Source organism: Argiope bruennichi, chromosome 8 (genome assembly GCF_947563725.1).
Source record: "Argiope bruennichi chromosome 8, qqArgBrue1.1, whole genome shotgun sequence".
Classification (NCBI taxonomy): domain Eukaryota; kingdom Metazoa; phylum Arthropoda; class Arachnida; order Araneae; family Araneidae; genus Argiope; species Argiope bruennichi.
The window spans coordinates 104,993,247-105,021,225 of record NC_079158.1 but is presented as its reverse complement, the minus strand read 5'-3'; the positions used below and the strand labels follow the sequence as shown (position 1 = coordinate 105,021,225).

Below are 27,979 nucleotides of genomic sequence, written 5' to 3'. Positions count from 1 at the left end.
ATTTTTCCATCACTTTAGAGTGACAGCTTCAGTTCAGTCTCCCCTTTGGTTACTTAACAGAAAGAATGTTTGGACTGGAGCTTGTTTTCGGCTCTTTGACAGTCAGTTTTTTAATCGGACTCTTCACGATTGTCCTTTTGTATTGGTAAGCATTTTTGGCAATATTTATTCCATATCAAATGAGGGAGAATTCTTTTTTTGTTCTAGAATTAAATCTTATAAATTTTTTTTCTCTTTACTAGACATTATTGGTTTCATTATCAACGTCTATGAAATATCCTGTATTTTGAAGTTAAAAAATTTCTACTAGTAATAAAAATTTTAAATTTAAAACAGCAGACACATTTTAATAATTTAAGAATAAAAACCAGCTGGGATGATCTTCCCAAAGTTTTCTCACATACTCTGTAATAATGGAATTATCCTAGAAATCACCTTGTATGCCACTGACTTTCAATAATATAGAAATATCAACATTTGGCTTGAATTTAGCATTTTTGCTGAGATTATCATCTCTTTCATCCTTGGCGAGTTATTTGGCGATTAATTCCTGACATGCGGTTAATAAGATCAGAAAATCAAATGTGTGTTTTAGACGCGTTTTTCACAACCTATTGGAACAAAAATTTGACATAAAACTGCATCTGTAGTCACAAAATCTCATACCGTATTTGATATATTTAAGTCCTTGCTTTTTTGAATTATCGCATTTGCATATTTCAGAAAGTACAGACTGAGAAACGATCAATCATTTATTGATTTTGGCTCAAAATTTAACATGTTTCTATACTGTTGATGTTAAATACGTGTACTGAATCTTATCTATCTATAATCATTTTTAGTTATCGTGTTAACTTACATTCGAACAGCCTGACAGACAGACTTCCTATGAATGGATTTTGCTCAAAAATTGATAGAAATCTGCAAATTTGGTGTAAAGACTGTATACCAAATTTCTTCTGTCTCACTTAAAGCTGTTTTGAGTTATCTTTGTCTCAGACAGACAGATATTGACCAAAAATGTGTTTTTCGAACTTAGGAAAGTATAGAACGTACAAATTCGTCAAAATCTCGAGTTCGAATTTTTTTTTTGATAATTACTGTACTTGCTATGTACTACGTATACAATAGAGTAAAAAGAAGTTCGTTGAAAAGAATAATATTAAAAATTTTAGTAAATAACAAGTGCATTTTAATTATTAGCATTTCTCCGTCTTTGAAAAAAGAGAATCGTCTGCTGAAAATAACTACCATTAAAAAAATACTTCATCATGAGTTGACAAGCCAATTTTTAAAATATATTCATAATAATGTTATAAGGCGCTGGCTATGGTCTGGCGACACTTCTGAAAATCTGGCGAAAGAATTAACCTGTATAGAGGATGGGATAAGGTGAGAGGGAAGGTAGCGAAAATTTTGACAGAGAGAAGGGAGCCGCGAAGCGCAGAAAAAAGATTATCTGCTATTTTTTATGTTTTTACATGAGGTATTGTGTTGTGTCTCATTAGTTAAATGTGCAAATAAATAATTTTGGGACTAAAATCGCCATTATTGTTTTTCATCGCAGTTCACACAGTTCAATAATGTTATAAGAACCCTTATGATAAATGATTGTTTATAAAATTATATGTTTTATTATTCGGGATTCGAAGTTTAAGCATTTTATCTAACTAAAAAAGTATAAATAATCGATGCATCTACATCGTGTTTTTGTTTTATTGCTTGTAAAGAATCATTTCATTGGATAATTTTTGAGAAAGATGATGACCACTGAACATTGACATATGAACAAAAAGAATAAACTTATGACCATAGAAACTTCTTTTTTTATTTCTTGCACCTGACCTAAAAATACGGAAATTTCGTAGTAAATATTTATGATCATTTAATTAAAATAAACACAATTTTACACATTTTTTTTTCTTAAAATACCTTTAAATTGAAAATTAGAAGACATTTTGTTACTAACTTACTGCAAGAAGAAAAAAGGTCTTTGTTTCTTCTTCTTAGAAAAGCATTATTTTAAATACTTGCCACTAAGCAAACTGAATTATTTTTAATTAAATAGTTGAATATTTTAACAAAACAAGCCTAAGAGTAATTGGGAGCATAAGTTTTTCCTTATAATTTTTATTTCATATAATGAGCGAATTTTAATTTGGAAGGAAAACCCTTGTAAATAGAATCATCTAACTTAATTTTTGAACATAAATTTGTTTAATATTAAGGGATCTATTGGGTTGGGCAACTAAGTAATTGCGAATTTTAAATAAGAATGAAAATTCCAAATTTTTACTTAAAAATATAACTTTATTCAATTAAGTACTGTCCGTTTTTGTCGATGACCTTTTGCCATCGTTTAGGCAATGTCATAATTCGATGTTCGTAAAATTTTCTGATCTTTGCTATCAAAAAACTGAATTAATGTGATTTGTCATCATTAGCGTCATTAAAAATTTCACCGTTTAAGGAGTTCTGCATGGAACGAAATAAATGGTAGTCTGAAGGCACAAAGTCATAGTTATATGGCGAATATGACAACACATCCCAACACAGATCTAATAATTTTTGTCGAGTGACCAAAGATGTGTGGGCTTTGCATTATGACACTCTTACGATTTGCCACTTTTGGCCGCTTTGCTTAAATGGCATCGCTTCGTTTGGCGAGTTGTTGAATGTACACGTTTGAATTGATCGTTTGGTTTGTTTGGTAAAAGTTCAAGATACAGAATTCCTTTATAATTACACCAAACTGATAGCATAATCTTTTTTTTTTTTGGTGAATCTCTGCTTTTGATGTCGTCTGGGCTGGTTCATCTTGCATCACCCACGATCTCTTTCTATTAATATTGTTATAAACTATCCACTTTTTCTCGCCAGTAATTATTTTTATTAGAAATGGATCCATCTCGTTGCGTTTCAGATGCGAATCGCAGATGCTAATGTATTGCGCCAAATGAATTTCTTTAAGCTGGTGAGGGATCCATAGATTGAGTTTCTTGACATAGCCAAGCTTAAAATTTTTTTTCAATGCATGTATGCGATACATTGAGCTTCTGCAATATCATGTGTTGTGCTATGACGATCTGAATCGATAATGGCCTTGATATGGGTCTCATCGACTTCAACTGGACGACCTTAACACCTTAACACCTCTCCATGCCCCTGCGACTGTAATCTTAACGATTATTTAAACAGTTGGGTGGACATGGAGAGTGAGAGTTGCAGATGGCTAAGCTAATGATGTGGTGGTAATGGTGATTGGGCTGATGATGTGGAGCTGATGTTGGCTGAGTTGTAGTTGGCTGGGTTAAAGATTTTTAGGCTGCAGTGGGTTGCATTGGAGTAGGCGAGCTGAATTCGGTTAGACTGGTGAGGAGCTGACTTGGCTGGGTTAGAGCAGGAATAGTTGGTTTTAGGTTGGGTTGGAGCAGGGATGTCATGGGCTATGCAGGACTGAATGGAGTTGTCTGAGCTTGAGGATGCGCTGCGTTGGTGGTTGGAGTTTCCGGGCCTGGGTGGAAGTCTTGTCGTGCAGGTGGTGAGATGGGTTTTCCGATGTTAGAGGAGTGGCGGTCAAACAACTGGACGACCAAATCGTTGAGCCCCACCAGACCGAAATCTGGCAAACCAATTTTGACCTTGCCTTTCTTTCAAGGTTTCATACTATATATGGCGCCCAACTTCTTGTGCGCTTGTGATGCGTTCTTGCATTTTCTGAAATAATACAATAAAGTATGTCTGAAGTGCACGTCCTGTTCTTCCATTTTTAAATTAGGATAAAAACAAAACTAAAGAGCTAATTGATATATATTTTTTGCTAAATGAAAGGTAGAAGGCCAAACAATAAGAAAAAAATATGGGTTAGGTACTTTGAACACGTTAATGAAACAAAAGAAAGTGTAAAATCCATCTGTAGACAAAATCCGCAATCCCTTAGTTGCCAACCCAATAATATCAAAATTAATTTTCCGCGACTGATGAAGTTATTAGAATAAAATATATTCTACGAGATGCATGTATTCAAAGAAGTGGCAGATATTTCTGCTTGAAATTAATGAGGGCCAAATTATTATGACCACCTGGTACTTATACACAGATCTGCCATAATTTCACCTTGTAGCTGCTAGATGGAGAGCTACAAAAACTGACTGCATGACAAGTGAAACATTAATGGCATTTTGTTAATTGCGAAGATATAGGCAAAAAAAATGTAATTTAATTGAGTGTGAATGCGGATTGATTGCAGGCATTCGATTGCACTAGTGAAATGCTCGAGAGCAGCAGTTGTTAATGGTTAGAGATAGTGGACTATTAAGCAGAAAACTAAGTCTCAACGTCAGGCTTGTGGTCGCTACAAATTGTCGAATGCTCAGTCAGAAAAGAGACCTGCCAGCATTGTTCAGTCCTACATAAGAGAAACAATACGTTAAATTGTGGGGAATCTTAAACAAGGAGTAACCACTACAAAGATCCTTGAACGAATTGTTCACTACATAATACACCATATATGTGTTGGAAGTCACCGACCTGTTCGAAAACTTCTACTAATTGCTTTAAACAAGAGCACAAGAGAGTCTCCTCTTCCCAAAGGACCACAAGAATTAGACAGTAGATGACTGAAAAAAAAAAGTCATATGGTCCGATGAATCGCGTTTTCAACTACACTGTACAGATGGCAGTGTGCGAATATAGAGGAAATAACACTAAATCTTGGCTCCAATAGCAATAAAACAATAATTTAGGCTGGTAGAGACAATTTTATGGTTTGGGGAATGTTTTCTTGGCATTGTCAGGTCTTTTGATTACTATGGAATAATGTCTGAATGCCCAAGATTTAGATGTTTTTTCAAGACGAGTACATTCTATTATAATAATTATAAAACCTGATGGGAATGCATACTTCCACAGGAAAATTCTGACTGTCATAAATTTAACAGATGTTTCGAAGAGCATGACAGACTTTACCTGGCTTAGTTAGCCTGCACAATCACCAGATCCCAATCCAATTGAGAAAGTGCGGGATGAGATCGAACCAGGCATCAGGCAGTCGGGTTTGTTACCATCAATTCTGAAGAAATTGGAAAACGCAGTTCATCGGATATAGTCTCGAATCTTCCATCAACATCTCATACAATTTATGTCGAAAAGGATCCATGCAGTATGAAGGGCAAAAAGGGCCCACCATTGTATTGAATAGTTGGTTATAATAATTTGGCCACTCAGTATTTAGGGATTAGTTGATGTCCTTCTGTACTTGTAAATAAAAAATAATTTTTATATTATAAAGAAAATATTACTAATTAAACACGTTGTAGATTTAAAAATATTCTAACTTCAACTATACAATCCATCCTTTTAAATTTGTATGTTTTATTTTCAGGTATACCACTAGGAACCATGATTACTGGGAAAAGAAAAATATTCCATATGTTAAACCGTTGCCACTAATTGGATCAGTTTGGGAAACGATGAGGAAAGTATGAAATATGTTTAATGTTTAGGATCATCTTTTAGTCTTTAAGGTTAACCATGCGTTGCCAAAGGCTTGAAAAATTCGTGTCTCGGGTCCATATGCGACCTTCTAAACATATTAGTAGGTTACAAACGTTTTAGTAAATTTCCGTAGTTTGATTTACTTTATTCCGAATTGCACTTCTGAGCAAGTCCCATAATTAAAAATACATATAAAATTTAATCTTTAGAATTGAATCCGAAGCAAGGTTTGAAGATATTAAATGCTTGGAATAATAATATTAATAAAAGTGTTCTTTGAAACCTTTACTTTTTTTCCATAGATCTAGAATCAGTATCCCACTATTTGCAAATGAAAGCAATCGGCATAAAATGCTGTTTAGAATGCTTCCAGGCAAAATTCATTTTGCCAGGATACTTGAATTTCATAAAAAATGCGACTTAAATGAGATTTAAAAACACTGGAAATCGGCATATGAAATTATTTTCGTGTATGGAAGTACTTATCTGTGTGAACTGTTACTTTCCCTTATGAAAGAAAATGTCTCCTGTCAGATTTATAACTACTGACAATCATCTTAAATCAATCACTGCGAACAAGCTATCGTCAGATGAAGGAGAAACGATACCAAGTATTACCGAGAAAACCTTACTACTGCTCTGGTTAATTTCTAACTATACATTATTTCAGACAGATGGATTGCTGGGAATATTGTTTATGTTGTTTTCAATTAAATCTAATTCATAATTTAATGTTCATGATTCCTCAAGGAAATATTTTTAAGCATCAAATTGTGGCAGACAACAAAGATGGATAATTTCAATATTCTTAAATTTAATGATCTGTTCATCATGTATATGAACCTTCCTAATTCAGTCGAGTCCCATAAAATTGCTATCGCAAACGTATCCTCAAGATAAACTATCTTCTAACTATCAACATTAGAAAGTAACTTGCCTTTCTTATTTCTTATGAAACCTACACATAAGTTAAATAAAATCCTTCTTTCAAAACACATAACAATGGAAGAAAATAACGTGCTTAAATATTCTATGAAACAATACAAATAGTAAAGAACAGTTTATTATAATTTGAATAAGTTTAATTTCATGGCTTTTTTTTATTTAAATGGGAATACAAAATAAAATAATCTTCCAAAAAACGTAGCAAAAAAAAAATCCTCAAGGGCTTGTGAACTTCTTTGACGCCCGCCTTTAATAATCCGATCCTGAATCTATGTATGCAGTTTTAAAAAATAATTCTTTGATTTTTTGTTTTGTTTACGGAACTCACTTCAGAGCCATGAAAAAAAATGACAGTTTCAAACAATATCTTATCAAAAGCGGAATAACATTAAAGCATTTTTTTCCTTATCGATGATAATGTCACATTGTTAAAAGTGATAATGTTTACTCCTGTCACCATTCTTGCATTCATAGGAATCTGATAGAAAAATATAATATCTCACAAAAATGTAATCAAAAATAGTTTAAAATAATTTTTCTCATTGAAAAATTTCATTTTTTAGTAATCGACTTTTTAGTTTTTTAGTAAGATCATTTTAGCCGTAATAATCCGATATTTTCCTGAAAGTTAGACTGGATTGCATATTTTTTTTGCTGTAACTTTTATTAGAGTTTAATTTCAGTGACTGCATTATGCTAGGGTAATAATTTTTATTAACATGACACGATTTTTAATTAATTATACATAATATCTATAAAATACGACCTGTGTGAAGAGGTGAAAATGATGAAATAGCGGGAATGGTCTCATTGAAACTTTATCTCATATTCTCCAACTAGCAGTACCCGCACAGCGTTGCTCGTGGCATAACATCCATAAGGAAAAAATTAGCTTTAAACTTAAGTCTAGTCTCCATTCGATATGGAATAGGCATGGCAGGCAGACAGACAGATGGACATTTTGCGAAAATGCATTTTTGTCAGGGATGTCTAAAACATGATGATGCGTCAGAATTCTCGAATTTGAATTTTTTGACGACTACTATACATTCTCTATTATATAAATACGAGAAAGTATATGTAGAGAAAGAGTCTTGCAAACATGACTATGTATTTATAAAATATAGACCTTTTCTTCATTTTATGTTATTTTAAGTTTAAAAAAAAATAACGCTTGCAAAATATGTTTCAAATTATACCAACTGACTTTTATTTCGTATTACAACATTATTTTCAGTTTCCATCATTAAAGAAACTAACTTCTCTTCTTTTCTTTCATCACAGCCCCTTCATGAAGTTGAATACGAGCGATACATGAAACTGGGACCTGTATATGGGTATGTGACGCACTAGTTATTTTAAATTCCTTCGGATCATTTAAAAATACAATGGCACAGCGATGTTACAATATTTAGTGCAACACTATTTAAAACACTATTTTTCATTTTCAGTCACTATGAAGGAAATAACGCACATATATCCATCGGTGATCCAGTTCTACTGAAGGACATAATGGTCAAGGATTTCAGTTCCTTCACTGGAAGAAGAGTAAGACTGTTTTGCTAATAAGTACGACACATCATTTTATATTTTGAAATATTGCAATAAATAGCATTATTATGAAGTTACTGTAGTTAAATATTCAGCTCCGGAAGAATAGCCCAATATATTTTAAAACCATTTTAAAAAAAGTGTTTCTCACAACGTATAACTTATTTTTGGATGGGGACATGATTTGTTGCTGATTTTTAAAGAATTTTAGGTCAAAGGATTATTAAATTGACAAAAACCGTCCATCAAGCACGTTTTATGGCCTTTCTACATGTTGAACAAGTCTTTGAATAATTGTTTGGCTGCTATATTTACTGAAAAATTTAAACTGCAAAGTGTTTGTTTGTAGAAAAATTAAATTCTTATGTATGTAGGAAAATTAAATTTCTACACTCATTAAAAAAGAGGAAATTAAACTATAAACCTCAGAATGTCCAGCTGTGTCGTCGCTGTTAATTACTAAACTCCTCAAGATAGCCAGATGGTGGATCTTTTCACCTGGGTGGTCGCATCTGTTCATTAGCGACTACAGTGAAAGACCACATGTGGGAATTCCTTGTCCAAGAGATATTGATAGTACCTTCAAAGAGAAAGGGGTGTCCAAACATCTGGATGCTAAATATTTCTCATTGTGAAAGGACTATGATAACTCCGTGTTCCAGAATAGTCAGTTATGAAAGGTGCTTCACTAAAAGGACCTTCCCACGACCCATTGGCGCCACTGAGGGAGCATATTGCTGAACCCCGATTGGCCGAAAGACAGCTCAAATGAACAATGTAAATTAAAATGCGGAGATTGTCTCCGAAATAAAGTGCGGAGATGGTTTTTCTTAAGAGAAGAGAAGAAACGAATTGCAGGACGAGTTCGGAGTCCGGAGAACTACCACTGGAGTGGTTGTGTTTACGAACAACCAGTGAGTTCAATGTGGTGTCGTTTCACCGTATTGATGAAGAACTGAGCTTCAAGAAAACCTTCGTCTTCGACGAAGACACTGTTGTGTCTCCTACTACAGGTGTAAATAACTATTTATTTAACCAAGATTAGAACAAGTTGTTCTTTTGTATATATAAGGCTGTAAAATTAAGAATTGTCTGGAAATTCTGCTTCGTTATTTGATCAGTCTAGATCAAGACAGTACCCCCTCCATCAAAGAGAAGTATTAAAATTCCGATCAGTTAATAGCATAGTAATAGCCGCTACTAATACTGATAATGATAGTAATAAAAGGACAGCAGTAATTAAGACTGATCACATATTTATGTGTGTAGAAAATTTTAATTCCTAATTACATAAGTATATAGTATTGTAGAAAAATAAAATTTTTATGGCAGCATCCTCATTATAAAAATATGACATTCAATTTCTAAAGCGCATGACCTGCATTAAACATGCGTTGTAATAATGTGCAAATACGATGCTCGCATTTTTTGTTTAGTGTTTACTGAAAAATGAATCGGAGTGTTCAACAATGGAAATTCGACAAAACTTTCATTTACATCTTCCAAAAGGCTTTTTTCGAACTCCGGGAGATCTAAAATGGAGAGATTCGTCAAAATCTCGAGATAGAATTTTTTGGTGATACTTTCTCTATACTACGTATAAGGCCGAACAGAGGCTGATCGTGAAGTCGTTACGTCGGCAATTGCTACGTTGCAACGTGAGAAATAGAATCAATATTTAAATATTAGATATATAAACAAATGATGTTCTGTTTGTGGGGCTGAATCTGAAGTAGGCCGATTGACACATGTACGTTGTCGTCATGGAAAGATTAAGATTCCAACATTGAAGGAATGACCAGTGGAGTTAAAAACTTGCTAAGTGGAACTGACGAATATTAGGTACAGAATCAGACAACATCGGAGCTGGAAAGCGAAATATATAATAAATAACTAGGGAGTCCACTTAAATTTCTTATACTTCCCTTATCTCTAGATATCTACATACAGCAAGGCGACTGTGCGTTACGTAACGAAGTCGCTTATAGTGGAACCTGGCTGAAACTTTGGAGTTAGTCTTCTTCTCTCGAAAATGATAATAGGTAGGATTAGGTTTTTGGTTATATTAAAGTCCCGCTTTAAAGCAATACTACGGCTATTTTGGGACGCACCTCATAATATTGAGTTGCGGTCAGATGTTTTGGACGGCGCTTCAGCTGGAGCCCCCGCCCTCTCCAGGATTTCGCACAATACCAGTAGGGGAGTGTTTGGTCCCGACAAACTTCGGTGGAATCGGTTCTCGAACCTGAAGCTCTCCTTTTCCGAAATCGAGACCATACCACCACGGCCCCTGGTACCATGTAGAAAGAAAATTACAACATTTTATAGCTTTTTGATTTAGTACAAAAATGAACCTGTGCACATTGATGTTAAGAGCAAAACACTCTAGATGTATATTTGTTGGTTCGCAAATTTCGAAAATGTAGCGACGCAAAACGTGTTAAAAAGAGAAAAAAGAACTTATCATCTCAAAATACTTTCATTTTTGTTGTTCAAACTGCTCACTGTGATATACAATACAGATCTGGACCATTGTTTGAATTTCACTTTCCTTATTTTTGTAGCGTTTCATTATTGCCCTAGCACAAGCAATAGTAATGCATCATCAAAAGTTCTGCAATGTTGGCAGAAATGACACATTTTTTTTGCTATTTGAGTTATTCCCGGAAGAAAAACTAATTTGGCATCTTTTTTCCCCCGAAAAATACTTTCTTCAATTTTCAATGTTTAGCGACTCCATAATTTCGAGAAAAGACGAGCAAAAAAATGTGCATTTGAAACTTGCTATTCTTAAAATTAATGAAAACAAGATGTTTTTTTTTGTACTATTTCGATAACGTTCTTTAATAAAAGCTATTAAAAAATAGGAGAACATATTTCCATTTCACGCATTTGCTCAGTCAATAGGAAAAAAAATTGACAGAATAAATATACAAAATCTTAATATGAAATACAGAAATAAAACCAAAATAGGGAAATAAATGAATAGAATATTACGGTGTTATTCTGGTTATCTATAATACAGGGATCGGCACAAAAACTCGACAAAGTTATTACATCATAGAATAAAAGTTAATTCCTTTCTTTTTAATTTTTGTTCCTTTCTTTTTCTCTACCACTTTAATTATATCATATTTTATAATGCATATTTTAGTTTTGGCCTTTTTACAATGCCAAGCAAAAGATATGCTATTTTAAAGTTGGTAATTGAACAGTATGAAGTCGTTCGTTTGCTTAATGTGCCTCGGTAAATAGTGTCTGAAGCAATCTATTGTTTCAAAGAGCTTGGCAATGATGGTGAAAGTCCAGGAAGTGAACTAAAACGTATAGTGAACTCTTTCAGTAGCTGTAAGGTTATCAAAAGGCGAGTTCAATGAAATTCGAAGTTTTCCATGAGAAAGATCGCTGGTGAACTGGAAATAAGGGACCCATCAGAGCAACAAATTTCAAAATGATACGCTGAAAACTTTTGAAATGGTCCGCATGTCAACATTGAGAGAGATTCCTTTTCACTAATGAGAAGCTCTTTACCGTCCAAAAGCTTGTAATTCCTAGAACTATAGGTTCTGGTCTGTAGACGCCCTAAGCACTTCAGCAATTGTTGAACATTGCAAAAATCCAAAGTCGGTCAGTGTCTGGGGCGGAATTTGCGAAAGCTGCAAAACATCTCTGGTTTTTGTGGATGAGGTTACTAAAATATTTCAAAAAGTGTACAAGCGGGACATTTTAGAAGATTTTATATTTCCCTGGGCCAAAACGCTCTTTGGCAATGTAAAGTGGGAGTTTAAACAAGACTCTGCATCAGTACACAAGGCTAAAAAGACAGAAGAGTGGTGGAAGGAATATTTTCTGGACGTGATATCATCTGGTGAATGGGCATAATACGCACCGAATCTCAATCCCATGATTAAGGTGTATAGTCCATTTTGGAGTCTAGGGCTTGCACTAAACGACATAAAAGTTTGGACTCTCTAAAGCAATGGATTCGGCGGGAATGGGATAGATTAAAAGAAGATGACTTGCGGTCCATTTCTGAAAATTTCAATAAGCTTTTGCGCCTCTGCACCACTGCAAAAGTTAGCCACTTTGAAACCAATTAAATTTAACAGTAAATGTCTAATCTTATTATTATTTGTTGTATTTTGTTAATATATTTATTTTTAATCAAGTTGCATCGAAATTTGTTTTCTGCCGCATCCTGTATTTTCTTCAAAATCTATATAATCAGCCTTTTTAATCATTATCTCTATCAAATATCATTTGTCCCTAATAAAAAAAATAACGATGAAAAAACGAATAATTTATCTGTAAAAATTTATTTTTATTTGCACTGTATCTTTGTCAATGTCTTACTTATTCCTTCAAGATTCCATTTTCGCTGCAACTATTTTTCTTTTTTACTTCAATTTACCTACAAAAACTCATTGCAATATCAAACATACCAAAACAGTTTGTTTTAAAACTCATTTACTGGTTTGAAGTACTTTTCTTATTTTTTCACTTCATGCACGTGAGCACTGAAAACTGCTTGCTTTTATTTTGTCTTTTCTTAGCTTTAAGGAATTAAATTTTCTATCTAAATTTCAATGTTTTTATTTATATTTTTTAAATTTTTCAATTGCTTGATTTGTTATGACTGGTATTTTTAGAGGAAATGACATGTATTGCTATCTTAATTCGTAGTCTGTTATGAGTCAGAGATTTCCTTTCCCGAGGTGCAATATTCCGTAATGTTCTTTCAAATATTTCTTTTTTTGCCGTTTTCGTATTTCATTTTGTGTTTTCTTTTGTCTGTTTATATGCATATTCAAACGATCAATCCTATAAATCGATTATTAATAATGTACAGTAATTATTCACACAAAATTGAATTTATTATTTTAATCGAATTATTTTATAAGAAACGTATATCAGTTCTTTTACTTTTCAGGTATTAAATACTGGAGACAAAATAGTGGACAATATGCTTTCCGTTATTCGAGGAGAGGACTGGAAACGTGTGCGATCTATTGTGACGCCTACATTTACCACCGGAAAGATAAAAAGGGTGAGCAAGCATGTAGAATTTTGTCATTTTTTTTTCTCGTAAAAAGAAATTAACAGTTTTTATAGTTCAAGGAAATTTTATATTTGGCATTTTCGTGATATGCTGGATATATCGCTTTTTTCTCACAACACCAAATGGCGCTATCTAATACTTTCCCCCAACTTTTGTATATTTACAGGAAAAAAGATATTCAAATATACTAGTGTATAATCAGAGAGCCATACGTAAGTAGATATAATTCATTCTATAGGAATTTTTTTTAACTTCTTTAGAATAATTGAATTGCATATGAATACCATTTTTAACTTTGTAGGTAGACAAACAGTAATGAATCTTTTGTGAAACATTTTACCACGTTTAAAAAGACATAAAATCTGCTGTTTGAAATTACTATACCTACACAGTCATGATTATCCCCTTCCACCCACTGTTACTATTTATCGTAATAAAGCTTAAAAATATGTGTACAACTGTGGCATGTTCGGAGGTTCAGAAATATAATAAATCACAATAAAAAATAAAATCCCATATAAATATATAAAAATCACGATAGTAATTTTTTTTTATCTAAACGAAAAAAAGTATATTCAGATATTATAAATATATCAAATTTGGAGTCGGTTTGAGATGATTGTTCAGAAATATTTGGGCCAAAAATTTTGACTTGAGTTTGAGCGCGTTGACCTTATCATTTTTTTTTGTTGTGGAGATCAAAACCGTTAATGATCACAAAAAGATTCCTGGATTTATTGATTGATATATCTTCCTTGTCTCAATGGTTTACCAAATTTTTTTGCATTGATTTCGATCGACAAACTGGAGTTGATTTGTATCCTGATACTTTAGGCAAACATCTTTTTTCCGTTTTCAACCAACGACAAACATTCGTAAAAGCAGATATCTTTAATAATTTTGATATTTGTTGAGCTATAATTTTGGTTTGCAGTGCTCGTTTTGATATTAACATGCTTTTTCTTTAGATGCTGGGAATTTTCAAGGAATGCACTGGAACATTGATGGACAATTTAAATGCTCTAGTAAAAGAGGGAAAGCCAGTTGATTTAAAAAGGTTAGCTGCATTATTGTAGATGAAAGTAAATATAAAGATATGAAAGTAATAGTCCTTAGTATGACTTTTAAGCACCTTTATGTTTGGTATGTTTTAAGGATAAATATAACTCTTTCTAGCATTAATTTGATGAATGTGAACCACATTTTAAACTTGAATTGCTTTCATTCCTTGATATAAAATTATTTACAGAAATCATAATATCTTTAACGGATAATTTTAAAATTTCTACTCTTGTATTAACTCTTTATTTTTGAGCCGTTCTCTGACTCATTCTTCGCTTATAGAAAGTTTTATTAATATGTCAAGAGCTGACTAAATTAGTTTAAGTGTCAACAGTTCCAGTTAACTTAATAATATTTGAAAAAATTATAGAAACTTCTTATTTCAGTTTTTACAATAGAGTTCCACGTCATGAAATAAGGTTTGGAGTAATTTCATTGTAATTTAAAAGGAAAGCTAGAAATTGGGAATCATAATAATCACCTCCTCAAACGGAAGACAAATTCGTTGAACTTGCTTTATGGGATTGAATTTTTGAAAAATTAAAAAAAAAATTCAAAAAATTTATTATAATTTTCAAATATCTTTGAAATTTTTTTTTTATATAACTTTGAAATTATTCTCATTCAAATTTTCATCCATGGTCATTAATCGGTTTTAATTATTTTCGAATTCATCTAAAAATTAACTAGAGAATTTACATTACTTCTAAAATATTTTTAAAATGCGCTTTTAGTAATAATATTTCAATTAATTAATTAATTAATTAAATAAAATATTTCAATTAAAACATATTAATACTATACATTTAGAAAATCAGCAGAAAAGAAATTTTCAATAAATGTAATATAGTGCCTAAGTCCTCATTGTAAAGTTTGAGGAAGTAAAATAATACAAAATGGAAACTTAAACATCATTTACTTAATATGAAAATTAAAAATTATTTTTGACATGAAATTCTTTCGATTAAGTTCAGCTAATACATTAATTATTTTTGATGGTATCTTTGAGAATGTCGCTGTTTTCTTGTTGAAGAAAAAGGAATATTAAAACTTCAGAGTATAATTTAATTAATACATGGAAATTTCAGGAAAATAAGTAATATGACATAAAATAATTAATTTATTATAATAAAAATTTGAGGTTGTTTCGAAAAATATGAATTATAAAGCTAATGTACGTTTTCCCTTTTTCCTTATCAGAAGAAAAAGAATCCTTAATCTAATATATTTGCAAAAAATTTAAAACCTTGCTAAATTACTCATTAGTTTAACTAATGATGATACATTAATGAGGGAGCAGATATTTTTACAAATGTTTCTTTACATATTCTAAAAGCTAAATGATTTTTTGTAGTACTGTACACATTCAAACAAAATTTTTCTGTATCATAAAAAATTTAGCCCTATTTGAGATTTTCTTTAACATTTAGAAAATTTCAGTTTGTTTTCCATTAATAGATGCGAGTTTAAAATATTTTTGTGTTTTTAGAAAAATAGAAAAATTATTATTTACGTACATTAATTTTTTGTATAAAAATTCATAAATAATAAATACCAGCATCAAGGAAATATTGTTATAAGCCTTACTGAAGTGAAAATACTTATTGAACAGATGCTATTGATTTATTATTTGAACATGAAAAGATTTTACGCGTAAACTATTCAGTTTTAAACACATCGGATAGTTTTGTAATATCTATGAGTTGTTTTGTAATACTTATATTTTATGATGAAAAGGCAAATGTTTAATTATTATTGAATTAGAAAAAAATTGAAAAAGCTTTAAATAAATACGTATAGTACTGCAAAGATATCAAAATTGAAAGGGAAGTGTCCGAATTAAACCAGGTTAAATACTAAAAGAATTTTTCAAGAAATGTTTCTGACTTTTCTTGCAATTTTTTAAAATAAAACATGGTTTTACTTTTATGATGTAATTTAAATTTTTACTTTTATGATGTAATTTAAATGGAAATTTTCTCTTAAGTTTAGATTACAAGCATTGAAGGACATAATCTACGATTACAAACGTGTTGTATTTTGCATTCATTTAATATTTCATTTTTGCAACTTAATCTCCTTGCAGAATGTACGGCACATTTGCGATGGATGTCATTGCCAGTTCTGCCTTTTCCACCAAAATCGATTCTCACAATGATCCGGAAAACAAATTCGTTCAGATGGCTAAAACTGTCTTCAACCAAGAACTTGGTTTCAAGCTTATCCTCTTTCGTAAGTTCATTGAATAACACATTCTTTTATCATTTATCTCACTTTTTCAAAAACTTTAAGACAGCAGTTTCAAATTCTTTAGCATTTGAATTCAATATTTTTATGACAGTTTTTAATCATTTTCGCCCTTTTAAAGACTCGATCGATTCCTATTCCTTTTACTTCAATTGTTTTATCCGTGCTTGAGCATCAACTATTTTTAATCAATGCATGAATTTGTAATAAACGTCCATTTATTATAAAATGCAACACCATTTCTATCTTTAATTTTGTAATAATCAATGTATGACAACAAAAAACTATCAGGTGCTTCACAGAATAAAATCATTTCATCTTTTGATATTTTTGGATGTAATTTTATGGGCTCCTAGGTATACCTTTACATAGTGAAAGGGAATGTATACCTTTCCGTTATTGAAAGGTAAAAGGTATTCATGTTTCAATGAGAGAAATTGAAATCACTACTTCATTTAACAAGATAGAGATGTACAAGAATTCAAAAAATGCATTTGTATTGATTTTTTTTCTGCTGATTCTGTGAAAACTATCCAAATAGAAAGTTTTTATCTGGAAGTAACTAAATACTTTACATTTTTTGTGTGTATTTCCGAACTCATCCAGGTAATGTTCTCAGTTGTACATTCTTGTATAATTCTGGCTTATTTTACGCTTTTTACTTTCCCAAATATCTTGTATGCTCAAAACATTCGAATCCAACTGAATTTTAAAGAGAAGTCTATTTCTTTTATTTAACGCACAGTTTCTTAAATAAGACAAATGAAACATTTGCTGAAAATTTGAGCAATTGAGTTGACTTCCTATACGATGTACCTGTTTTTTTGTAAACTAATTAATCAAACCTTATTAAGAAAATGTTTTATTCTTTGCTTTAAATCTATGTCTTATATCTCAGAATTCAGCTTCCATCTTCCATTTATAAATGTCTGTTTCTTCTTTTCAGTTGTGGCTCCTAAACTGATAAAACTATTGGGTGTCGGTGTTTTCGCCACGGAAGCTTCAGCTTTCTTCAAAGACATGACGCTCAAGATTATCGAAGAGAGAAAAAGAACGGGACAAGTAACTATAATACATCCTTTCTAATATTGCACTTAAAATTTTTCTCAAAAAATATTTTCATAATTTTCAATTATATTTTTAAATACAACTTTAAAAGATCGATTGCACAGTTTGAAAAATGTAAGCAATTATTTGATTGAGTTTTTAATATTTCTGGGAGGAATGGTTTTTGTTTTAACACCTTCAGACCTGACTAATGGTACACTGAACATCACTTTATAACTTCATCTATTTATTTAACAATTAATGACATTTTTAGGTATTATATTCATTAGATTCTAGACTTTCGCTTTAGTCTAACCATTTCAAAAATTTTTGGTTCTTCGTGATTGAGCTCGGGACTTCATGGCGATTGGACCCGATTTTGCCATGCTTTGCTAACTTCATTTTTGGACTCGTTATGAATACGACATCCATTCATTTTCTTGCTTTCCTAGTCGAACAATAAATCGTCGGTTTATTTTCACTCTTTTTAATTGAAATTTTGATTGTTCAAAATTTTTTGTCTACTATATCGTACAAATACACAATATCGTAATACCATGTACGATATTGTGTATTTTGAATTAGGTTGTATTTTTCTTCTGTGCGGATGCTGGATTTGTTTATTAAACATGTTTAAAACAAACATTTATATTGGTCCTTTTATTTCACATACAGGGCAATGGAAATAAAGAAACCAATTAGTCTTTTTCTAAACTAACAATTTCATTAAAAATTTGACGGTTTTCTTTTTTCTAACGGTTTTCTATTTTTCTTTTTTATTTCTAGAAAAGAAACGATTTCCTTCAACTTCTGATGGATACAGCAAAAGAAATATCTGACGAACAGAAAGGAGAGTCAGCAGAGAAAGAAAAAGGAGACATAGCATCGAACTATGAATTAACAGATGTTGAACAGCAGATATTTAGAACAGTTACATCCAAAAGTAAATTTCTTTGATCTTAATAACATTGAAACCTTGTTTTCAGTATGATAATATTTGTAAGTGGTATAATCACTGTAAATTGTTCAATATGTGATAAAAAAATTGCACAGATCATTGTTCAAGATAAATCATTAACACAGGAATCGTTTGATATTTCTATTTTTTACAAAGTGAATTTACACGTTTTTAGAACGATTTCGATTAAAAGTTTAAAAAAGGTAACTGTTTTAAAAATAAAAATTTGCTGGTAACAGCTTATTATTTGAAATAAGAAATATCGTCTGCTATTTTTCAGTTTATTGTTCTATCAAAATTTTACGTATAAATAAACTATAAATTAAAATATATGTTTTCGCACATTTAGAAAAAGAAATATTCCTATTCCATAATTCAAAAACGTTATGCAATGTGTGGCATTAAAATTTCTAACTTTAAAATAAACCTTTTTAATCGGAAAGGGTAAAAACTGTCGATCATTACTTCTACGTGGAAACAAACCTCCAAACAAATATCCGAAAAAGGTACGAACAGTTTCAATTATTTATGAAGTGAAATCGCTTGTAACAAAAGAAGAGACTCCGACGTAGAATCAATTCTAAAACCTTTACATATATATCTACGAACAATATATTAAATAATATAAAACCAAGATACACAGTGTCTAAATAAATAATAAGGCTGACAAATAGAATGTTCACCAGCTTGTGTAGTGGCAAGTGACTCAATGTTGTACAGTCCATAGAATCTTCTAAAAAACTATTTAATAGGTGATAAATGGAAATACATTGTAACCCTTAATGAAACAACTGTTTACCTAAATGACTGCAATAAAAATGGCTCCAATTACTATAGAAATCGTAGAGGGGGAAACAATACAAACCTGTTTCTGTCAATGTAAAGAAAGTTTCAGTAAGGGGTTTATTATTACTTTATTTTTTAATTAGTTTATTAATTTATCTTAATTAATTTATTGTTTCTGTATGTATACACACACATGGTGTGCATTCTCCTTTATTACTTACTAGCCGCCTTTGGCGACCAGCCGGTTCGCCAATCTTAAGGTTCGTTTAAATTTTAATAATTAAATAGCTTGAACAGGAGTTTAACCCCCTTCTTCGCCAAGTTGCGATAACGCGCCAAAGCTGGCAATCTTTATTATGCACTATGATTGAACATCTGTTCCTTTGCTTTTGAACATTTCGCAAGGCCGTTGTTGGCGATTTTTAAAAATTTGGCCAAGCAGGGGGTTAATATACGGTTGTACCATTAAATATTTTACGCAATTCCAACTTTAATAGATTCTTCAGCAAAATATTTTAAAACTTCAAATTTTGATAGTCATATAATTTACTCATAATATTATAAAGGCCTTCAGTCATAACGTGATATGTATCTCTCTAATTTTCACTTACCCCTCGTAGAATTTATGCTTTAAATTAAAGTGTAAATGATTAATCTGCAATTAATATAATAATATTTTTTACTGAAACAAAGCATTTTTTTAATAATATGATTACTGATAATAGAGTCACTGAGCGTTTAAACTTTATGGGCACTAAAGAATATCTTTCTTAATTTATGTAATATCTCAAGAATTTGTCAACATAATTTTCTCAGATTCCTCATGAACAGATCTATTAATTAACAATGTTTAATTTTAAATGCATCAAACACTAAGAAAATAAAATGAATCGTTTAAAATAATCGGTCGAAAACAGGTTTAAAAAAACTACTTAAAAAACGATGTACTTAAAACTATAAGCATATACAAAAAATATATAACTAACATAAATACAATTTACTTACAAAAGCATACAACTAACCTAAAAATAATTTAAATCATCTGTTGATAATGGTTGTCATGGCAACAATCAGAACGCAATGCGCATGCGTGAATTTTCTTCGCCACTTACGTAACGCAAATGCGTGAATTTTTCTACGCCAGTTGGGGTAACGCTATGCAGATTAGACATTTTTAATTTCCTTTATTCTGTGTTATTTTAATTCAAAAGTACTTCAGAATGAATCTGAAAGATCGATTCATTAACAATGTTTCATTTTAAATGCATAAAACATTAAGAAAATAAACAGAATCGTTTGAAATAATCCGCCGAAAATTGGTAACCCTAGCCTCATTACTGTTGGGAGAAAAAAAAAAAACTAAAGCCTTACTCATTTGGCGGTAGAGAAAATGGAAGATTTTTTTTGGCGGAAAAGTTTTTGGTGGAGAAAATGGAAGATTTTTTTGGCGGGAAAGTTAGTTTTTAATTAATAATTAAAATTCTAATTAAAATTTCAAAAAAAGGGACCCCAGGTGCACATTCCCGACCTCTAAGGTATACATGTACCAAATTTGATAGCTGTATGTCAAATGGCCTGGCCTGTAGAGCGCCAACACACACACACACACACACATTGAGCTTTATTATAAGTATAGATTAATATACATTACAAATTATTAATTTATTTTTAATTAGTTTATTCATTTTTTAATTAGTTTATTAATTATCTTAATTAATGTATTGTTTCTATATGCACACACACATGGTGTGCATTCTCCTTTATTACTTATTAATATAAATTACAAGTTATTAATTTATTTTTAATTAGTTTATTGATTTATCTTAATGAATGCATTGTTTCTGTATGTATACACACACATGGTGTGCATTCTCCTTTATTACTTATTAATATAAATTACAAATTATTAATTTATTTTTAATTAGTTTATTAATTTTTTTAATTAGTTTATTAATTATCTTAATTGATGTATTGTTTCTATATGCACACACACATGGTGTGCATTCTCCTTTATTACTTATTAATATAAATTACAAATTATTAATTTATTTTTAATTAGTTTATTAATTTTTTTAATTAGTTTAATATTTTTTTAATTAGTTTATTAATTATCTTAATTAATGTATTGTTTCTATATGCACACACACATGGTGTGCATTCTCCTTTATTACTTATTAATATAAATTACAAATTATTAATTTATTTTTAATTAGTTTATTAATTTTTTAAATTAGTTTATTAATTATCTTAATTAATGTATTGTTTCTATATGCACACACACATGGTGTGCATTCTCCTTTATTACTTATTAATATAAATTAAAAATTATTAATTTTTTAAATTAGTTTATTAATTATCTTAATTAATGTATTGTTTCTATATGCACACACACATGCATGTGCAATCTCCTTTATTACTTATTAATATAAATTGCTCAAAAAGTCAATTCAAGGAATCAGAATGCAATCATTATTCAATTGCAATCACATGCTATGACCGATTTTTAATTAAACTCAATATATTATTTGAATGTGGAATTAAGACTGGTCTCTTTGCTTTAAATCCTGTTATACGAGTTTATTGTGCTTTGTTAACATCCTTGTAATAAGGTTAAATACCACATATATATATTTTTCAGAACTCTCATTGGACGAATTAGTGGCCCAGAGCGTCATCTTCTTCGTGGCTGGCTATGATACGACAGCTTCTACACTTTCTTTTGCGACTTACCTTCTCGCTTTGAACCAAGATATTCAAGACAGGTTGAGGGGAGAAGTGGACGCAGCACTGGAAGAAAACAATGCAAGTTCTTGTTTTCCTTGCTTCTAAGTACTATTAAAGGAAAAATATAAGATCCTTTAATTAGCTCTTCGCTCTCAGTTTAGGATTTTTGGCATATTATCATTTATTGTAAAAAAATTCGATAATTTTTCAAACTCTAGTTATGTATACAGTGTTCCAAAAACTGAAAAAAAAAGCACGTTTATCTTCTTAAATATTGCAACTAGTCATGTATATCCGCCAACAAAATTTCATTAAATAAGGTGGATAATTGTATGAGCAACCATTGGCTTTTATGGAGGTTGATAATAAAAAGTCAGACGATCCTGTTTTAAGAGTGTCCATTAGTAAAACTTTTATCATATTTTCATATATACACACAGCTTTCACATTATGTGCAAAATTTGCAGAAATATTAAAAAACAAATTTAATATTATAGGGCACATTTTTGCATTTCAGAATGGTGCTTGCATGAGTTTTTCATTGCATATTTCCTAGTTAATTGTGTGTGTGTGTGTGTAAACATAATTTAATTTTACAGTTTCTTGGCCGAAAAGAAGAAACTTTTGAAATTTTAACTTCAATTTATTTCATCCCGAATGGCGTAATTTGTACATGGAAGAAGCAATGATAAAAAGACATCTGTTCACATGGCGATACAGGAGCAAAGTGACAATTTTTTTATGAGTTTTGATAAGGATTTTGTTGACACCTCTCAACTTAGTGAATCCATCAAAGTTATTAATAAAAATCACTATTAAAGTTGTAGATATTCCCTTTTTTTCTATTTTCATTTTACAATCAGAATTATTATCCCTTTCTTAACATAAACCATGAAGGGTAAAATAGATTTTGGGAAAGCAAGTGATATATTTATTTACTGCTGTGGAGAATAAATAAAAGATTTAAAACTATTTTTAAAATATCATTAAAATTATGACAAGTGCAAATATTTGTGGTGTTATGGCACATCTCTAAGAACAGCAGAGCTATATCAAATCTATGAAATTGTGAACCCTGAAGAAGTTTCATACTAACGATGGATTTTCAATAAGATCCTGCCTAGAGAGACCCAGAAAAATAAGAATATGATCATGTAAACTCTCTTCTGTAAAACAATTAAGACGGACTTCAAAGCGCTTAGAACCCTTAGAATAGTTCATAGTTCTAAAGTGCCCACTGATAACCCGAGTAAGAGTAGTTTGATCCTACCTACTACAATCAAGAGTCAATGATGTACTGGTGGGACAAGCCAAGTAGTTTTATTTTGGCTTTTAGTTCTCGAGTATACTAATACATTGAACATAATATTTACATTGTTTTAGTCTAGAAGTTAGGTGAATCAGCTGGTCATTAAAGACGACTAATGCTAAATGCATATACACATGCCGACTGTACTAACGTGTAGAAAGAATAAAAAATAATAAGGCTGTCCATGTATCAGAAGCTATCCAAAGGCAACGAATAGTAATATTTCATTCAGACTATATTCCACATTTATTTTATTATACCAATACTTTTTCGCAAGCACGTGCTTGTTTGTTTAAAAACATCTTTTTCTATTGAAGTGTTTTGTTTCATATTTTGCCATTTTCAATAATATCATTAAAAAGTTAATTAATTTTTTAAAGGGTGAACTCAGTTATGAAGCTGTACAACGAATGAAGTATCTCGATAATGTTATATCGGAAACTTTGCGGTATTATTCAATCGTTATAAGGTAAAGTTTTTTTGTAAATTTTTATTTTGAAATCTCTTGTTTTATCACTGCGTTTCAAGTGAATAACATTTTTCTGTTTATCCTATTCATTAAGAATACTTTTCTTTGAATGCTAATTGCAATTTGTATATTTTATTATTTTGATGGTATTATGTTATTTATCAGATTCGTGCCTTTTTTCTTTTCTTTTATTATTATTATTATTATTATGATTTTTTGTTGTTTAAGTATTAGTTAAAAATATGCAAGGGAAAGTGAATATTGATGCTAATTTCAGAAATTTTTATTCCTGTAATTGCTTAATGTTAGCATATATTTTGTGAATTAGCGTAGAATTTCGAATGATGACTATCCTGGATCCCTTCAGTGCAGTGACTGAAATTTGCTTACGGAAGGTCAAATTACCAATTATTTTTGTAGTTTATTAGTAGCAACTTCAACACATCACAGACTTCCTGAACTCCTCTCATCAATAAATTCTGAAAATGAAAAATGAACCATGTTTTTAATTCTTACTTTGCTATGATCAAATAAAAATATATAAATTCCACTCAATTTTTTCTCTTACAGGTTAGAACGGTACGCTGACACAGATTATACACTAGGCGACACTGGAATTACCATTGAGAAGGGCACGATAATTTCTATTCCAGTATATGCCATGCACAGAGATCCCAAACTCTGGCCTGATCCAGAGAAATTTGATCCAGACAGGTAAACCAAATAATGAACTGTGATTTGTCCGGGCAATTCAAAATTTTAAACGGATTTTTCTAACTGAGGATGCCTCTATAGAAGGCGAATTACTATTATAAACATGCTTTTTATCTTTTTTTTAAATTTAATTTTATCCCGGTTTGCAGTAGATCCAATTAAAATGCCTTATCCAACAAAAATGTTATGAAAATTTCCGATGTTAAATTTACGCATCCCTCTTGTCCAACATTTCTGTGAAAAGATTGATTTTCAGAGACCGTAAAGTCGGATTAATTCTGTAAATGGAGTGCTCTAGATAATAATTCTTAAGATTATGCACGCGTGCATGCGCCATGTATGTCTCTTCACTCTTGGTTTCAAATCAGTAATAGAAATCTGATTATCCAATTTTCGACTGCCCGAGTCCTATTGGAACTAAGGCGTGCAGACATGAACTTGATTCGACTTTTTTTTACTTCCAATAGACACTTGCCTGGTTAGTTGTTATGATTATATAAAGATTCACGGCATCTAGCCACAGCATCAAATTTTACAGGAAGTTTGTCAGCACTTCTTGCTTAAACAAATACAGACTGAATCACTGAATCCTTAATTTTGTGCACATACTCTTAAATAAAATTAATGGAAACAATCTTTTTGAAACTTTTTCGCGTATTTTCTAATAAATGTTCTAATCATTAGCAGCATGCCAATGGCAACCAATAATTATGAAATAGCTTAATAGTGTTCGATCTTCGGCAATTGATCGCAGGAATACGATTAATACACTAGTACCAAAAGAAAACCGAATATTAAACGAATGTGTGAATTAAGGTTGGAGTAGTGAGGTTTACTGCCTCATCAATAGAATTATTTGCCATGATATCTTTATTTATCATGGAAAGAGCAGTAAACATATTCGAGTCAGCTGCTGTTAATATATATATTTGAATGTCTATTAAGATTTTGATGGTTCTGCCTTTTTGCGATTACAGTGAAAGAAAAATGATCAATGTTGTATTGAAACTGAAAAAAAAAGACTGGTTGCAGGATCCATTGCATGGAAGAATCGTGTGGTTTGGTGGAAATAGATTCGTTAATCTGTTTTTATAAAACCTTTAGTATGTACATATAAGTATTATAGTTTAACTACGATTTTGTAAAAATAGTTCAATCTGCAAACCCTTTGCATTCATATAAAGACAACTATAGTTAAGAATAAAAGTAGAATGGAGGCAGAAGCCACTTAAATCTATTTGACGGATGCATTCATTAGGAGGGAAACATAAAATATAAATTGTTATCAAGGAATGTGTATGTATTTGTACAGAAGTAATCTTAACGGATGGCAACCACCGGATATGGAGATTTCTAATCTCAGTGCTTAGAAGCAACCGTAATAAGCGATATTTGTGTCTTTTTTCTAATATATTTTTATTGTACAGGAAGTTCAATTATACGCCAAGGTAATAGACCTGGTTCTCTGCCTTTCTGTCGGCTGCTCACCCGGCACTTTCTGTAATTTGTTCAGAATGAACTCAATTAGATTTAAATATGCTGTGATTCTTCGAAATCGACAATAGACGAAATTCGTATGTTCATAAGTCAGTCAACATTACTGGTTTTTATTATTGCCAGATTTACACCTGAAGAAAGGGCTAAGAGAGATCCTTATGCTTATTTGCCTTTCGGTGCCGGACCCAGGAACTGCGTTGGGATGAGATTTGCCCTCATGGAGATTAAGATTTGTCTGGCTCATGTCATCGCTCATTTCAAGATCGTCAGAAGTCCACAAACAAAGGTACCATTGAACAGCAAAAAAAATTCTTTTAATTTCTTGAATATCAATACAGCTATAAAATTGCGATTTTAAAAAAGTATTACATTTATTTTTTTAAACATTTTTCATAGGTCCCATTGGAATTTAATTTGGGTCAGCAAGGACTTTTGCAACCGAAAGAAGTTATGGTAGGAATGGAGGTCAGAAAAGATAGTCCCCTATTGAAGTGGAAATAAGATTTCTTAGGAAAAAAAATTTATTAGCTGATTCAAACTGTTTTCCCGAAAAATATACCAATCTCATAAAAATGACTACCTCATAAAGCATAGCTTGCTTTTCCTTCTATTTTATATTATTATTTTTTAATGATTACACTGCATCGATTTTTTTATAATGTTTAGTTGTTGTTTAACTAATCTATGCTGATCTATGGATTTTTAATTTTATATTTTATAAACTTTGGTGTTTTTGACGAAAGTTTATTGGGATTTTATCACAATATAGCAGAAAATTGTGAATAAAATTTCTACAAAAAACAAATAATTTTTCTAATACTTTTCTGTTTTGAATAATCTACTGCATTGTTATCAGTTGCACTCATATTGCACTTACACGTTCCTTGTTGATAATGTTATTTAAATGGAAATGAATAATTGATGAATAATTTCAATGGATTAAAATGAATGAAATAAATAATTTTAAGCATATGAAATTTTAAAACAGTTTTACAATAAATAACTTGTTTTTTACTAATGATTTAAAGCAGAGTGTTAAGATATATCTTTCAATTGCTCAGCCATTAATATTTCAGTTTTAAAATATAAAATGAAAGGAACCAAAATTTATAAATTCCTTAAAATTATAAGTATTCATCTTAAAACGGAGTAAACATTATCGTGTGATATTTAATGAAATATTTACCAATCGAGCGAATACACTAAATATTTGTAGCACTTATATAAATGAAATGAATACTAATGAAAATGGCTATTAAAGAAATTCCAGTTTATCTACGAATGGGTACATGGAAGTCTATTCATTTCATGATAAAGTTCCTTGTGAAAAGGAATTGCATATTCTTCATACATTACCAAAGGCAGATAGGATATATGATACTGCGGCTTCATATTTCTTCTTTTAAGCTATGCTGTGTTTAACAAAATAATGCTTGTCGCTTATATTTCATTTCCCTTCATAATTTTCATAAGTAAATTCTGACTTTTCAATAAACAAATTAACATGGTAAAAGTGAATTTTAGTGTGCCCCTTGCTACGTCAACAATGCCAAGTCGCCAATAAAGATGGCGGACAAAATAAACAAATACTTCAGCGGAACAGTTACGGTTACCATTTCCAGCCATATAATTAGGACTTTTTATTGATAAGTATTGTTTTTTGGTTATTTTCCAGACTGCCCGGTGCCTTCTACAGATGCCGCATTTGTAGAAGGCACCGGACAGATTTTTTTTAACTTAAAAAAAAGAAAATCCTACGGCTTCGCTAACAGCGGGAGCGGGAACCTAGTAGCTTCGCTAGCACATTGAACATAGGGACTCTGTGGATAACAGAAACAGTACGTAACCAAAAGAAAAGAAAGAACGGAGAAAGAAGCAATTGGAACATTCTCCATACAAAATTTCAAACAAACATCCTTTTTCAAACTTTATCAATTCGTAAAAAAATATATTCCACTCACCTTCATCCATTCTACTGGTTCGATATCAAACCATTCTCAATACAAAATTTCTAATAAGCATCCATTCCTAACTTCATCAACTCGTAAAATATATATATATATATTGTTACGAAATTTCGATGTTCGTTTGGATAGTGGAAGTTATATGAAGTGG

General features: G+C 31.0%; 1 protein-coding gene across 1 annotated transcript; it reads left to right on the top strand.

Annotated features, from left to right (window-relative positions):
• Positions 1–26,620, top strand: LOC129981249 (cytochrome P450 3A9-like). The gene is made up of 14 exons (XM_056092012.1): positions 1–145; positions 5,384–5,480; positions 7,726–7,778; positions 7,893–7,989; positions 12,923–13,039; positions 14,020–14,108; positions 16,200–16,345; positions 17,307–17,422; positions 18,194–18,350; positions 21,790–21,953; positions 23,565–23,653; positions 24,224–24,367; positions 25,988–26,150; positions 26,261–26,620. The coding sequence occupies exons 1-14, from the start codon at positions 66–68 to the stop codon at positions 26,363–26,365; spliced, it is 1,617 nt and encodes a 538-aa protein (XP_055947987.1). The 5' UTR covers positions 1–65; the 3' UTR covers positions 26,366–26,620.
• Positions 26,621–27,979: the final 1,359 nt, after the last annotated feature.

Coding starts and splice junctions, on each gene's coding strand:
- LOC129981249 (XM_056092012.1), top strand. CDS start 66: ATGTTTGGACTGGAGCTTGTTTTCGGCTCTTTGACAGTCAGTTTTTTA. Junction 23,654..24,223: donor TATTATTCAATCGTTATAAG/GTAAAGTTTTTT, acceptor TTTCTCTTACAG/GTTAGAACGGTACGCTGACA. Junction 24,368..25,987: donor GAGAAATTTGATCCAGACAG/GTAAACCAAATA, acceptor TATTATTGCCAG/ATTTACACCTGAAGAAAGGG.